Consider the following 15,592-nt stretch of genomic DNA (forward strand, 5'->3'; position numbering starts at 1 on the left):
CCCACAAGCCAACCGTTTGGAAATGCAAACCCTTCCACTTCCCAAAAGGACTTATTTCGCACTTGGTTATTCAAGTGGTATTCACCGATCTTGAGGTTCCCAAAGACTTCTCCCTTTCTGGAAGACTCTTGCATAAGGAGGGTGCTCAGCAAACACTCGTTCACCTGCTGGTTAGTTCCCAGCCTCCTGCTGGCTTTTACCCAGGAGCAAGGGCCACAAGAGACTTCACTTCTTAAAGCTGTTTGGCTTAGGGTACTAGCCTGGCCTCATTTCTGGTCAATAATCCATCTCTGGATGACCTGACCTTACGAGAATTCCAGGGGGGGAATTCATTTAAGAAGGAAGCTAAAATTAAAGTGGAAATCAAACTAGATTGTTTTCCTTCAGAGTTCCATGGCGGGACATTCCTTTGAGGATTTTTGGGGGGAGGCATTAACGCTGCACTTCCAATTTTCATAGACTAGAAATGAGGTCCCTTAGCCAGCCCACTACTGCAGAATTCTTCATATCCATACCTCCCAGGGGACATTTAAGCCCTTTCTGCTTATTTACTTTCAAGTCAAAGGATGGACTTGAACCGCAGGCTTCAGTAAAGATTCAGACTGAGATTCTACACTTCTTTGTCCTAAGGAAAATGTCCCCCCCACCCCACCCCCGTGGACTGCCCTGGGAGCTGATCTGGTGTCACTTTCCCAACTCGGTTTCTATGAATGAATCTCTTTCTGGAAGGAGGGGCTAGAGAGACCACTGAAGTGATTGAGATAACTCTGTCGGTAATGTACCTGCTTATGGATGTGTGAGGATGTGAGTTCAAACCCAGAACCCACCAAAAGACCAGTGTGGCGCAGAGGGAGGGCTGCTCCTCCCAGCACGCAGATCCCTGAGGCTTTCTGACCAGCCAGCCTAACCAAATTAACAAGTTCCCAGGCAGGTGAAAGACCTCGTCTCATAATACAAGGTGGGAAGTGTCTGAAGAAAGACATCAGAGGTTAACCTCTGTTCTTGATACACATGCGCAGCCATGGACAGACACACATCACCCGGGGACAGACACATGTCACATAAATGGGCACACAGTAAAGGGTAAGAGGGCAAGCACCGGCAAGGAGCTCTCCTCCCCGACAGTGCCAGCAAAGGAGGAGTCTTGGACAAGCTAAGCATTCACTCTTCTTTCCGCTTCAGTGGAAGGTTCTGGGCCACTTATCGCTATGCCTTACAAAGTGAAGGCCACCGCCTGCTCCAGCCGACTGTGATAGATCCCAGCCGTGCAGGTGTCATCGACTCCTCTACTTCCCCAGGCGGTAGACCAAACCTCAGCTGCCAATCAACTCCACCAACCACTCATGTTCTCCCTACCCGCCCCTCCCCAACTTGGTTGGTTGGGATTCTAGAGGTTGAACCTAAGCCCCTCCCACATGCTATTCCATTTACCTACCCCAACCCCAACCCCAAGCCCTGAGCTTAGCTATAAAGAAAGGCTGTAAAAAGGCATGTCAAAGGTTTTCTTCCCTTTAGTGTCCAGGTTCACTTATGGGTGAGGATAAAGAAAGGACCCACAAACAGGCTCTCTGCCGAGGCTTGCATGCTCTGAGGCGAGCTGCAGATGGGCTGAGCAGCGTCTCCGTGACCGTGACCTCGGGCTGGACGTCCACCCCATCACCTGACCCTGGCTTCCCACAGACCTCCCTGTGGTCAAGCATCCTCCTAGAGAACCTTGAAAACAGCTGAAACAACAAGGAGGTTGGACAGACCTTTCTGGCTCGGGGCTGTGTTGGTTTTCCAGAAACGAAGCTTCAGATGAACTGAGGCCAACAAAGACAAAGGAGAAAGGAGAAGTTAAGTGTCTGATTGCAGAGTCCTGTTGTTTCGCCAGCCAACTCAGGGCACGGCCTATACGCTGGCAAGGGGCCAGGAGTCACATGGGGACTTACCAGGAGGGGCCTTGGGGCACCAGCTGTCCACACAAGGTCAGGGGTGGTTCTCCCAGGCACTCAATCATTGGTGCACCATGTGTGCGCTAGCACGGTAATCTAGGTGCTGTGCACGCAGCCATGAATGAAACAGACAAAAATCCCTACCCTTGCACCACTTTGGTTTGCTCTGGGGGAGGGGAACATGGAGAAAGTAAAACAGGAGAGCTGTGGACGCAGAAGCAGAAAGGTGTCAGATGTGTGGAGTGGGCAGGTGCACAGTGAAAAGGGAGTTCAGGGTAATACCGCTCAAAAGGAAGTCGAAGAGTCTTGGGAGACAAAGGCATATAATAAGCCAAGGGCACCACGGGCAGAGTGATCAGGGAAGGCCGAGATCTAGAGCAGGTGGCAAGCCACAAAGAAGTAATTGTGAAGACAAGCTGGCCTCCTATTGCTGGGATAAAGGCCATGACCAAGAGCAACTTAGGGAAGAAAGGGTTTATTTCATCTTATAGCTTAGTCCACTACCAAGGGAAGTGAGGGCAGGCACCTAGAGGCTTGCTCTCCCTGGCCTACTCAGCTTGCTTTCTTATACCATCCAGGACTGCCTAGGGACAGCATTGTCCACTGGCCGGGCCCTCACGTTTCAATCATTAATCAAGAAAATGCCCTCATGGACTTGCCTACAAACCCAATCTGATGGGGGTATTTCCTCAGCTGAGGTTCCCTCTCCTGAGATGACCCTAGTGAATAGAGAGCAACACAGACTGGAAGGCAGAGGAGGGCTGGCGAGAGGGCTAAAAGGCAAGATGGCAAGATGACACAGTAACAGAATCCCTGGGGCTGCTACAAATGTATCTGGGAGATGTCAGAAGGGGAAGAAGTCAAGACATTCAGAATGTCTACCTGAGGAGAGTGTGGGTTGAGGGAGACTGAAGCAACTATAGAGTGTAGGAGACAGAGACAGCCACCTATAGAGTGTAGGAGACAGAGGTAGCCCATGATCAGGGGACACCCCAAACTCACAGAGCCTAAGTGTGGTGACTCCTTAAATTTTGCTTCGCCCCTTGGTGGGGGTGGGGAGTTCTCCAGCCTGAACTTCACAGATGAGAACATCCTGTCACTCTCAAAAGATTGACTGTGCCTTCTAGCAGGCCAAACAAACCTTCCTCCTCTCTTTCCCTCCCTTTCACTGGTTATTTTGTCACAGCAAGGGAGAAAAATAATTGATACATCTTTGATGAGATGACCCCACTGAAGCTGGGCAGTGGTAGTGCACGCCTTTGATCCCAGCACTTAGGAGGCAGAGGCAGGCAGATCTCTTGAGTTTGAGGCCACCCTGCTCTACAGAGAGAGTTCCAGGACAGCCAGGACTACACAAAGAGACACTGTCTTGAAAAGCCAAAACAGAATATATTCGCTGAGGTTAGGAAAACCATTCCACTCAATCCACTAAGACCTTTATTTCCATATTTATTTATGCATTATGCGTCTCCAGCCAGATCCTGTTTTTCCCTTCTGGGAGCCACCGTTGCCAGGAAAGTCATCACCGGGAGAGAAAGGACATCCTGTCCAGGTGTAGCCCAAGACCACCTGTGGAGATTGTCGCAGACAGAAACCATGTGACAAAAGCCAACCTGGGAGTGCCAAAGTGGCCTCAGGCCATGCATCCAAAGGCCTAGGAGCCCTTCAGAAATTATATCTGGTTCTAGAAGCACAGAAGACCTGGAGGAGCAGCTGTTCGTCTGAGCCCCATCTTGTCTTTAAACCTCACTCCCCTACTGGAGAAAGCGAAGCACCAAGGGGAGAGGGCTCGGGGTCACACACCTGACCCTCACCGCCGAGAACAGTAAGGTCAGTCTTAAAGATGTTTTTAATAGCCACATTTGCTTATTACTTGTGAAACACTTCGTTGCGGATGTGGCGAGACATACAAACGTTGAGACGCTCACACCTACTTAACCCTGCGCGTAAACCCAACAAGTATCAACTCCCCGCCAGTCTGATCAAGATGTCGCCCCCTCCGCATCCCTTTGCCCCTCCCTTCTCGAAACATATGGGATTGTTTCTCTTTTTTTTTTTCTAGTTGTGTGGTCCCTGTGGAGGTCAAAACTGGACATCGGGTCCCCTGGAATAGGAGTTACAGTCGGCCGTGAGCCGCTGTATAGGAGGTGGGAACTGAACCCAGGTCCTCTGCTGGTGCTCTTAACGGCTGAGCCATCTCTCCAGCCTCTGCTTTCAGATCTGTTTATTTATTTGATTGTATGTGTGTGAGTGTGCCGGGGTGTACGTACGTAGACCATGGGAGTACAGGAGCCTGCAGAGGTCAAAAAGAGGGCATAAGGCTCCATGGAGCTACAGTTACAGATGGGTTAAGTCACACAGCGTGGGTGCCAGAAACCAAATTCAGGTCCTGTACGAAAATAGTTTTTGATCCTAACTGTCGTGCCATCTTTCAAGGCCCATGATGGGCTTTCAGTGAATGGTTTATGGGGAACAAACTTCTTCCATGGGTTAACCCACCAACGACTTCGGAACTGAATGGACCATTAGGAAGTGAGACCTAATTCAAGGCAAGTCATTGTATATCTTATCCCCAGATGTTTCCTATCACTCCGCTGCCTGGCTGTGCTCTCCAGCCTGATGTTCCGCCCCTCCAGACCCAGAGCGATGGGGCCAGCCACCCACTGCTGAAGCCTCCAAAATGTGAGCCAAAATATACATTGTTTCTGTAAGCATTTTGTTACAGCAACAAGTTGAGCAACAAATATTCCTATACAGTGCTCTAAAAGATGGAAAAAAATTAAATAGCTACAATTTTTATAGATTAATAATTATTTGTTACTGACCCAATGCCAACAAATATTCTTTTTTTTTTTTATATTCTTTTTTTTTGTTTTGGGTTTTTTTTTTTTAAATTTTTGGTGTGGTGTGTGTGTGTGTGTGTGTGTGTGTGTGTGTGTGTGTGTTTGTGTGTGTGTGTGTATGTAGGACTCAACCTTGAGTATTATTCCTCAGGAGTTATCTGTCTTTCAGACTAGGCTGGCTGGACTGCAAGCTCAACCCCACAGCTCAGGGTGTGTGTGTGTGTGTGTGTGTGTGTGTGTGTGTGTGTGTGTGTGTGTATGTGTGTGTGTGTGTGTGTGTGTGTGTATGTATGTATGTGTGTGTGTGTGTATGTGTGTGTGTGTGTGTGTGTGTGGTGTGTGTGTGGGTGTGTGTATATGTGTGTTTGTGTGTGGATATGTATGGATGGTTTGTATGTATGTATATGTATGTGTGTGTAATGTGTGTTTATGTGTGTGTGGTGTGTGTATGTGTGTGGTATGTGTGTGTAGGTGTGTGTATATGTGTGTTTGTGTGTGTGTATGTATGGTATGTGTGTATGTATGTGTGTGTGTGTGTGTGTGTGTGTGTGTGTGTGTGTGTATGTGTGTGTGTGTGTGTGTATAGGTGTGTGTATATGTGTGTATGTGTGTGGTGTGTATGTGTATGTATGTGTGTGTGTAATGTGTGCATATGTGTGTGTGGTGTGTGTGTATGTGTGTGTAGTGTGTGAGGCAATGGACTCACGGCGTACACATAAGCACTTTACCCACTGGGCTATCTCCCAGACACCTGGTTTTGGTTTTGGTTTTGGTTTGGTTTGAGATAGGCTGGCCTGGAGTCATTGGTGGGTTAATCCATTGATGATGATCCCCATAACCTGGTCACTGAAAGGCCATCTCAGCAAGCACAGGGACGACTGGTACGCACTGCCACAGACAGCTTTCATAAGCATGACGCAGCTCTTTATTCCAAGCCAGATCTAGGCAAGGTCTCCCTGGCGTGCAATGCATTCGGTCCCTGTTCCTTCTCATTTAAATGCTCCCCTCTCCTTCTGCCTGCAATATACATTAAAAAACAGACACCCAAAACCAAATGGACTTGTTTGCTCCATACATTTCATTTTCCCAAATTTGGCTTTAGCTAACTTGCGTCCCCTATGGTATTATTACATAAAATGCTTCTTCAGCTCTCTCTCCTCCTCTGCAGATGGATAGAGGGTGTAAGAGTGAAACCTGATTCAAGTTGAAAGTTTGTTCTCATCAGACCCCTGAACCTGGGATGACAAGGCTGTACCTCCCCAGGAGATGACGGTACCTAGGAGGTAATGAGGGCGGGAGATGTCACCAGGATGGAGGGTCTGACAGGATTAATGGAGAGAACCAATGTAGCCATGAGGTAGCCACACACCAGCCAGGGAGGAGCTCCTGGTGGCTTGGCTCCTGAGGGCCTGCCATGCCCACCCTTGGCGTTTACGTGGCTGCTAGGAATCTGAACGAGCCCTCAAGCTTGAATGGTAAGCCCTTGAACCACTGAGCCATCTCCCCAGCTCCCTGCTCTTTTCCGGGGTGCTCAAACCCTGAGCCTGCTGCATGCTAGATAAGACCTCTGCCACTAATCTATATTCTACGCCCCATGAGGGTATTTCTAGATTATGAGTTCAGCATAGTCACCCGCTAGCTCGGTGACATCGGATATGACATAGAATCGCTGTGTCTCTGGTTCCTCACTTAGCTGGAGACAAAGCCATAGTGAATGTCCTTCACCTCCAACAACACAGGAGAACGAAACAACTCAAGTATTTGGAAAGGCCTGTACTGGGCTTCTGTCTCTCCTTTGAGCACTGAAAAGATATCAGGAGAGAGGGTGACCACAGCCCAGTGCCTTACTGAAATTTCTGTTGAACTAAAGCACTGGCAGCTGAGCAGCATCAAGGGTCCCAGACACCTGGGGCCTGAGCAATGTTGAAAGGAGGGCAAGGGCAGAAAGGTCATTCTGGTGTGCACTTTCCAGCTCCCAAACTACAGCTCCTTGTCACGGGACCTCTGTTCCATCTCTGCTAACCGTGAGCTAGGTCCCTCTGCTGGGCAGAGCCTGGTGACAGCGGGTATTGTTGGTAAAAAGCTCTCTCCTAGCAAATCTGGTTTGGGGCACTAGATCTATGAGGTCTAAATGGCTGGTGGATGGGGGTGGAAGGAGAATTTTCCTTTTTGCTGTGCTAGCTGGATGTAGGAGCTATGGGACCCATCCCAAACACTTGCCCCAGCACGCCAGCAACTCAGCGATGGTAGGAACTTCACTATGTTTCATACACTGCCTAATCCCAGTACCTTGCCCAGAAAGTGTTCAATCAGTATTTGCTGAATGGGGGAATTCAACGATGAACAATGAAGTCCCGGCCTGATCGGCCCTGCCCTGAAAACCCAGCTTCATCGCCTCACTTTCCTCTAACCTCAGATGACCTTTTCTGACTTCTCCTTCCAGATAATCACTTGTTAAAAAAAGCTGTCTTAGAGGGCTGGAGGTGTGGCTGGGCGGTTGAGGGCTTGCGTAACACATGTCAGGTCGTCGGTTCCATCCCCAGCTCCAAGGGAAAAGAAGAAAAAGAAAATCAGGCACTCACGAGATGGCAAACTCAGTTTGGTGATTGCTGCACAAGGATGAGGACCTGAGTTCAGATCCCCAGCACGGACATAAAAGCCAGGCAAGGCGATGTGTGTGTGATCCCAGTGGCGGGGAGATGGGGACAAGAGGAATCCCTGGGGATGTTGGCAACTCAGCCTAGCTGAAAAGATGAGCTTCTGGTTTAACAAGGAACCAGATCTCAAAAAAGTATGGTGGAGATCAATCGAAGAAGATGCCTGGCCTGTGTGCACACACTCACGCTCGCGTGTGCGCACACAGACACACACACACAGAGAGACACACACACACAGAGACAGACAGACAGACAAACAGACAGACAGACACACACACACACACACACACACACACACACGCTCCAAAGAAAAAAGAGATAAAGCCTACCTTCAGTATGACATATTTCCTATCATCTGAACTAGATAATAAGTCATTCAGAGGGGCCGGAGAAATGGCTCAGCGGTTAAGAGCACCAACTGCTCCTCCAGAGAACCGCAGTTCAATTCCCAGCACCCATGTGGTGGCTCGCAATTGTCTATAGCACTAGTTCCAGGGGATCCGACACCCTCACACAGACATGCATGTGGACAGAACATCAATGCACATAAGGTAAAAATAAATAAATTATTTAAAAATATAAAGGAGTAATTCAGAGAAGGGAACACACCCCAGGCGCGGGTTTTGCGCGAGGTTAACAGCATGCTTCAGAGTTCCCGGTCATCTCTCCTAAACCGGCTGAATGCTGGAGCTCTCCAGAGGCCACAGCAGAGTTCCAACCAGGCAGGGCCTCTCCTGGCCTCTTCTCCATAGGGCAGTCCTTGAACTACATGATCGCTGTCCTTCCTAGCCACCAGGAAGCAAGCACTATTTTGCTCCTAAAGAGTTAAAAAAAAAAACAAAAAACAAAAAAAAAAAACAGGCTAAGACTATCTGTCTTCCAGGAGACCCATGAGTGTCTGTTTGGACAGACAGAGGAAGCAAGGACTCTCTTGAGGCACAGATAGAAGGAGAGCGGCTTTCATTTTCCTTAAGTCAGAAGGAGTGTGGCAGGTCGAGCCACCTCAGAAATTGTCCAGGGGGAAGCTGGATTTCACTGGCCCAGTGTTTTAATACCTAGCTCTCCAACATCTCAGAATTGGTTTTCATGACCCAAAGTCACATTATGAAGCTCAGTATCACATGGATTCGTTCCTAAATGCAACGTAGTTAACACTTTGTTCTGACTGTCTGGGTTTGTTTTGAGGACTCCCCCCCACACACACACAGGCCCAAGGCTATGTTCCGAGGGGGATGACACACTGCGGGAGCCGTGAGCTAGGAAGACTGAGAAGGCTGGGAGAGAAAAGTGGTGGTGTTGAAATCCAAGTTGCTCCAGAGTTAATGAGACACAGCCACGGGCAAGTCATCGATAGGCCACTGGATGATAACCGGGTGTGATGGACGGCACATCCGCAGAGGCCCCCACTGCTGAGTGACCTCACTGTCCCCAAATACAACATGCTCTCACCCACTCTGCCTTCCTGTCATTCCGTGCGGCACTCCCTACACACGCACACACACACACACACACACACACACACACACACACACACACCAAACTTCCCAAGATCCTCCCTGCCGGTTCTACACACCACAGAGCTCCATTCTACTCAGCTCCCCAGGAGCCACAGACTGTGTGACACTCTGTGGAAGGAAGCGCCCTGGGAGACCAGCACAGCAGCAAACCCTTATAAACTTCCAGTCCTTGAGCCTGGGACACTGTGGGGAATCCTGTCCTTGTGAAAAAGGAGACACTCAAAAGAGAAAGACGCTTGTGTCTCTCCACCTGACTATCGGGCTACTGAAATAATGGACCACCCCCCTGCAACTAGGAGATACCCTCCCCAGAACCTCATGCTGGGCTTAAGGAGAGGAATCACCCAGAAGGGGAGCTTGTCTCCCAGATGTAATAACTTGTCAAATCATCTTACAGTGTGGGGGTGGAGTTCAGACAATGCTGGGCAGAATCACGCCTCGACGAAGGGAGTTACTTAGATGTCTCTGGCCCTTTAATTAAGCCTTACTCTCCCTCCAGGACCCTGCAGGTGGACTTAAGTCCGGAGAGGGGCTCACTAGACCTCTTTATTCCCATTTCCAATGTGACTCTATTGAATAAATCACCCCCTTTCTCCTGTTTCTATTTATCTGGCTGCTTTCATTGGCTTAAGGATGGGATGGCTGTTCTTGGCTTTTGGGGTGCAGGCTGTGACCCCCGCGATCACTAGCTGTTCCTCTCCCAAACGCCCGCAGCCCCTCCGTGAAGTTTCTCCTTCCTTTCTACAGCCTATCAAGTGGGAGTCCAGACCACAAGATAAGCACGCAGCCCCTCTACCTGGATACTTCAGTTCACTGAAGAGTCCCAGACAGCACAGAGGGGAGCTTCTCTGTCACTAGAGAATCGGATATCACCGTTTTTAAAAGCAAGAATTAACTATAACAGCATCTAAACCAACCAAGCAGAACAGAAGCCCTTGGGTAGGCGACCAGAGGTGGGACGGAGACAGGAAGAAGGGAAGTGGAACCCTGAGAGGCTGAGGCCTTTCCGAATAGGCCCCTCACACGCTCTCCTCTTCTGGGACAATCCTGAAGACGCGGCAGCCCAAAGCAGGCTCGCAGGACCCTCCCTCTGAGCTCTGGGGGAGCCTCCTTTCAGCTGGCTTCCCAAGACGAAGTTCTCACAGGCTGGTAAAAGCTATGAGCTTACTTGCAAGCCAAGGTCATATCTGCCTAGCAACCCACCCCAAAGACTATAAGCGTGGACAGGGAACAGGCAGGCCAACTTTGCACAAAGGAATCTGTTCTCATGCAAATGACCCTAAGCAAGAAGACTAGGGGAAAAAAAGAGAGAGCCCGGGGCAGCTCTGAGGAAGCTGTTTTCCCTCTCCACACACACCCCCAAGAAGATGCTGAGGGACTCTCAGAGCAAACGTATTGCCTCGCCTGCTGCAGAGGAAGACACAGAGGGGGGTCTGCCTGCCCTACAGACTCCCACTGACCTACTGAAGAGGACAGCCGTACAGCCCGGCCCTTAGCTAAATTTCCTGATTTTTCTGGTCCTCTACTCCAGACTGCAAAGGTCTCTTTGTTCTTATTTAGGACTCAACAAAGTTAGTTTTGTTTGGGGGCTTTGATTAGCATGGTAATGCAGTACTGGAGAAGCGAGGAAAACAGGGGTTTTCGTCTTTTGCCCTGAATCGCTGGGCTTCAAGGGGAAAAGGTGAGGCCTGTCTCTAACCAGCACTAGCAAGTCATCCATCGAGGCTGGATTCCGGCCACCTCTCCTCATCCGAACACCAGTGGTCCAAGTCAACTTTGGATCGCTAGTTGCAAACTAGGCCTGGGTGGGTATAATCTAAAAATGTCATGTGACCACTTCTCTTCCTCGATTTGCCTCATCTCTAAAATGGGAATCATGCATTTGCAGAGGGCTACTGATAGGACCAAATCACACCAGGACGAGCCAGGCACCATAATTCCAGACCTATAATTCCAAGCATTTGGGAGGTGAATACAGAGAGGATCAGGAATTTGAGGTCATCCTCATGAGATTATATATCTCAAAAACCCAAACAAGCCAGGCCTAGTGGCCCACACCTTTGTCAGGTCTCTGTGAGTTTGAGGACTGCCTGGTTTGCAAAGAGAGTTCCAGGATAGCCAGAGCTGTTCCACAGAGAAGCCCTGTCTGGAAAAACAAAACAAAGCGAACACATAAAACCACGCAGGCGTCACGTAATTCAGTATCGGAACCCACACAAATATAAAACAATTAGTTATAATAAAATAGTAGCAATATATTATTAAAAATTCTACCTGGGGCTGGGGAGATGGCTCAGGGGTTAAGAGCACCAACTGCTCTTCCAGAGGTCCTGAGTTCAATTCCCAGCAACCACACAGTGGTGGCTCACAACCATCTGAAATGGGATCCGACGCCCTCTTCTGGGTGTCATCAGACAATGACAGCGTACTCATATACAATAAATAAAACTAATAATAATAATAATAATAATAATAATAATAATAATAACTCTACCTTGTTGTTGTTACGGCCTCCAACAGCCCGGTTTCATCCTGCTAATCACTCATAGATAGCTAGGACCTCGGGCACCGTCTAATTCTTAAACTCAAGAGGTTGAAAAGGTAGGTAGGCATCACGGCACATGCGAGCATTTTCAGCTCTTGGGAAGCACAGACAGGAAGATCGCAAGCCCAAGATTAGCCTGAGCCCCATCTTTAAAATGTATCTTAAAAGCACACCCATCTCCAGCCAGGCAGAGTGTCTCGTGCCGGTAGTCAGATCTACTGTGCAGGCTGAGGCTGGAGGACGGGTTAGCCTAGGTAATATAGACCAGTTACAGACCATGGTTATGAAAACCTATAATCCCGTTGCTTTGGAGGCTGAGACAGGAGGATCCTCAGTTTTAGGCTAGTCTTGGCTTGACTAGTGAGATCGTGTCTTTAGAAAAACAAACACAAACCAGGATCAGGGGTTCAAATATAAGTTTGAAGCCAGCGTGGACCACACCATGTGTCTGGGATGGGGGAAAGGTTTAATTATGCTTACAAATTTGCCGGCTCTTATTCAGTCGTAGCCTGGCTGGACTGCAGGGACCGTAATAACACACCATGTACCAATACACTAGCTTCCCCACTTAGCCCACGCCAGAGCCTATTAACAGCACTGGATGACTGCATTCCCAAATCGTGGGGGAAATCATTGAGCAAGGAAGGGCTTTTATTAAAATTAAGAACCGGGTCTCCTCCCTGTGGCTACCCTTCAGGCACACTCCCAAAGTAGGTTCTCTGGAGTTTCTAACACAGAAAGACACAACCAAGCAACCTGGGGAAATGCGGAGAATACGCCTTTGCTGCGAAGCAGCTCCCAGTTTTTCTCCAGAGGTGTGAGATGGAGTCTAGGAAACCAACTTTGCGCCCCCTCTGGCTCTGAATAGTCCCTAATCCTCACACACGTGGTGTCCTCAGGAATAACTCGGGCTTCCCGGGAAGCAACCACTTAGTTCACAGTGACCTTGGGGTCAAGTGGCTTGGAGGTGTCGGGGCTCCCGAACCCCCACAGAGGCCTCCGGGAGGGTAAGGCTGCTGTGCACCTGTGCTCACGCCGCCTAGGCGGGTGCGCGAGCACGGAGAAGCGGAGATGCTGACTCAGCCAGGCTTCTGCCATCCCTTTCGGGCAGCGCGGATGCTGGCGGCTGGTGCGGCTGCAAACAAGGCGGCACGGGCCGGGAGGGAGGTATTGGGGGGAAGACGACAGTGCACCGGCAGCCATCGGGCCGCGGGCTCCTTGGGGCCCATTGCGGCACCCCCCCCCCATGCCCGGAAGGGGAACTGGCGGGGCGCGCGAGTTGACGAAATTTTGTAGGGGAAGTGGTCTCTAAAGGAGGAACTCAGGATCCCGCGCGTGCTCCGCTCACACCCAAACTGGAAGGAACCTGTTCAGTCCGGGACCAGCGACGCGCGGGACCAGCCCAAACGCGCGCCTCCCTTGTCCCCCGCATTCCATCCCCCCCAAGCCTCCTCACTGGCTCCCCAAATCCTCAGGGCGCGGGCGGACCCGGGAGCTGCGCTCGGAGAGGGGGTGCAGGGGCGCACTCGGTCGCCCCGGGCTCGATCGCGCTCCCGCTCGCACTGCAGCTAAGTGCCGGGATCCGATCGGGCCGGGATCCCACGGGCACGCGCGAATCAGGGGGATGAGGGCGTCGGGCCAAGGACCCCAGAGGCGTCGGCGGGGATGGGCGACCCGCGATGGCAGCGCGGTTACCTTCCGTGACCCCCAGCCCCGGCAGCCGGCAGGCGGGGCGCGTGCCTTGCGCGGCCCCGATCCACGTGGGCCCGCGCGCGCGCACCAAGCCGGCCCCCTCCTTGCAGGCGCTCGGCGCTCCCAGCACATGGTCGGCGGCGCGCCCCCGAGGCCGGCGGAGACCGGCTGCAGCCGGTATAGGATAAGAGATAGGCAGAGAGAAGCGGGGCCGGGGCGCGGGCGGCGGCACGCACGGCCAGGGAGGAGGCGACAGGGTTGGGGGGCGGGGGGAGGGTGTGGCTCGGGTGGCCGAGGCTGGCGTGGGTTGGGGGCCAGGGTACTCGAGGCTCCCGGGCGGGAGCCAACTTGATAGAGACTCTGGCCCACGCCCTAAGGGGTTAAACCTTTTTTCTCGTGTTACGGAGCGGTTTATAAGAAGGCTCCGGAGGCCCAGCCTCCGCCTTATTGGGAGCCTTTTGGGGTTTATTCTCTTCCCTTCTAACTTGGTGAGTTGGTTTTATTATTTTACATGCTTAAAAGTTTGATTGTGGGGTATAGGTTTTTGTTTGTTTTTTGTTTTTTTAATATGTGTCGGAGCTTTTTTTTTTTTTTTTTTTTTAAGGGCGGGGAGGAGGAGGAAAGCACTTAACATTTTAACAGTTTGAAGAGGTTAATCCGAAAAATATTCTGACAGTTGGGAGTGCTCGGGGCCACCGGGATGACGCGCTCTCGGGCAGTTGTGGGCAGCTGAGAGTTGAATGTCCATGACCCTAAGTAGAGATGGGTTCTGGGAAATTCCTTAAAGGGTGCCCTGGCCTTTGATCGTCCCCCAACCAGGGGCGAAAGGAGCTAGGTTGTGAGGCGAGTCCGGCGACCGTCTCAGACCCTCTGGATTTTCCTCATGAAGTTGCCTGCGCGTCACCAGAGCGAAATGTCAGAGAGGTACCTTCCTTCCCCAGGCTCGCGCGCGCACCCAAGGTGGCCACTGAGGCAGCACGAGGGAAAGTGGGACTCCGGGTCTCCATCCCCATTTCCCCCCTCCCCAGGGCGGTCCTAGAGGGAGACACATTTCCCTTCGGAGCGTGGGTCCCACACCTTGACGGTCTGCACTGTCACCCACTGCCTGCTGGTCCCGCACTACTTACAGTGTTCGCCCGGGCTACCAGCGGCAGCAAAGTGTCTTGCATCTGAGCGGCTCCAGGCGGGGGAGAATGATTTTACAGAGGAAATAGGTTAATTTCCCTCTGGTTTGTTTTCATTCCCTGCACCTCAGCTGACAAGTGATAGAAGTTTGTTAGATGGCGTGTAAAAATGTCATCAAACAAGAGGGAAGGGGGGGAGAAGATCGTGGAAAGTGGGGAAACCATTACAAAGTTCTTCACCTGGAAGCTGGTTGTTTGCACAGCTAGACACTGTGCCGGCTGCTTTTATCGAAGGACATTTTTACCTTAGGATTGCGTTTTCAGCCTCCGGCGATCGGATTGTTTTTGCAAACCATACCGATGAGTGTCTAGCTACAAGAATATGCCAGCTTCTATGGCAAGATCCCCCCATGTACCAAGCACTGTTATGTGGCTCTGGGGGTTGGGGAGAATACAGTCGAAACACCTTTTCTGGTAATTAAGGGAACGGTCATCTAAGATAGAAACTGACAGTACTTGAATAAACAGTGCAGTCAAGTGGAAAAATGGTCTTAATGAGTACCACTGGCCCTGAGTTTTCCTTTTGTGGTTTCCAGGACTTTTCCTCAGTGGAACTCCAGAGCAAGACACTAAAATTAGGGGCTTGGGTTTCAACTCCATGGTCTTGCAAAAAAAAAAAAAGGGTGACTTGGCTGTAGCCAGTGATTCATTCAACGTGGCTGAGGCAGTTTAGCAGGTTAGAGTTGGGGTTTTTGTTTTTTAAACAGAGACTTCAAACGAACCTCCCCCCCTCCCCCCACCCCCGACGGGTCCACGAAAGTGAGGCTGGAGACAACTTGTCAGAAGCTGTATTCTCCTGGCTACACCTTGAGGGAGCTTCCCAGTGCCTCTCTGTTTTGCTGACACCAGCAGCCCTCTCATTGCCTTCTAAGCTGGTCTTTTGAACTTCGCCCAGAACTGGCCCTAGACTTAACCCCAGAGGCTGTGTCACAGTCCAGTCCCTTACCACAAATTAAATCACATCGAATGTCCCAGGTACTACGAATCTCCAGGTCCTGGAAGAGGCCCATTTATTTAAGGCACAATTCCGTCACCCCCCCTTCGATAACACAGCCGGTCTCATCCTGTAGCCCAAACTGACGTGAAACTCGCTGTGTAGAGAAGCCCGCTTCAACACACAGCTCACTTCCTGTCTTGGCTTCCTGAGTGCAGCGCCCGTAAGGTGTACAATCGAAGAACCTCACTCCAGTTTATCTCATTTTATATTCTCTCCTTTTTCC

At 50.8% G+C, this 15,592-nt stretch overlaps 2 protein-coding genes across 4 annotated transcripts in view; one reads left to right on the plus strand and one right to left on the minus strand.

The window, feature by feature from the left end:
• Window positions 1–15,592, minus strand: part of Arsg (arylsulfatase G) — a 114,603-nt gene that overhangs the window by 78,209 nt on the left and 20,802 nt on the right. Inside the window, exon 1 of one of the 2 annotated variants that reach the window (XM_032912606.1) lies at window positions 14,316–14,422. The exons of the other annotated variant lie outside the window; for it this stretch is intronic. The gene's annotated coding sequence lies outside the window, so the exon portion shown is untranslated. Of the gene's footprint in view, window positions 1–14,315; window positions 14,423–15,592 lie in introns of those variants that run through there. 2 annotated transcript variants of the gene reach the window in all.
• Slc16a6 (solute carrier family 16 member 6) overlaps window positions 13,045–15,592 on the plus strand; it is a 23,356-nt gene continuing 20,808 nt past the window's right edge. Inside the window, exon 1 of one of the 2 annotated variants that reach the window (XM_032912610.1) lies at window positions 13,045–13,365. In XM_032912610.1, the coding sequence (XP_032768501.1) occupies window positions 13,121–13,365 (245 nt within the window). In that variant the 5' untranslated portion in view covers window positions 13,045–13,120. Of the gene's footprint in view, window positions 13,366–13,803; window positions 14,113–15,592 lie in introns of those variants that run through there. The other variant, XM_032912611.1, reaches the window with a different exon arrangement.

The sequence above is a fragment of the Rattus rattus genome, chromosome 9, assembly GCF_011064425.1.
Source record: "Rattus rattus isolate New Zealand chromosome 9, Rrattus_CSIRO_v1, whole genome shotgun sequence".
In the NCBI taxonomy this organism is placed as follows: domain Eukaryota; kingdom Metazoa; phylum Chordata; class Mammalia; order Rodentia; family Muridae; genus Rattus; species Rattus rattus.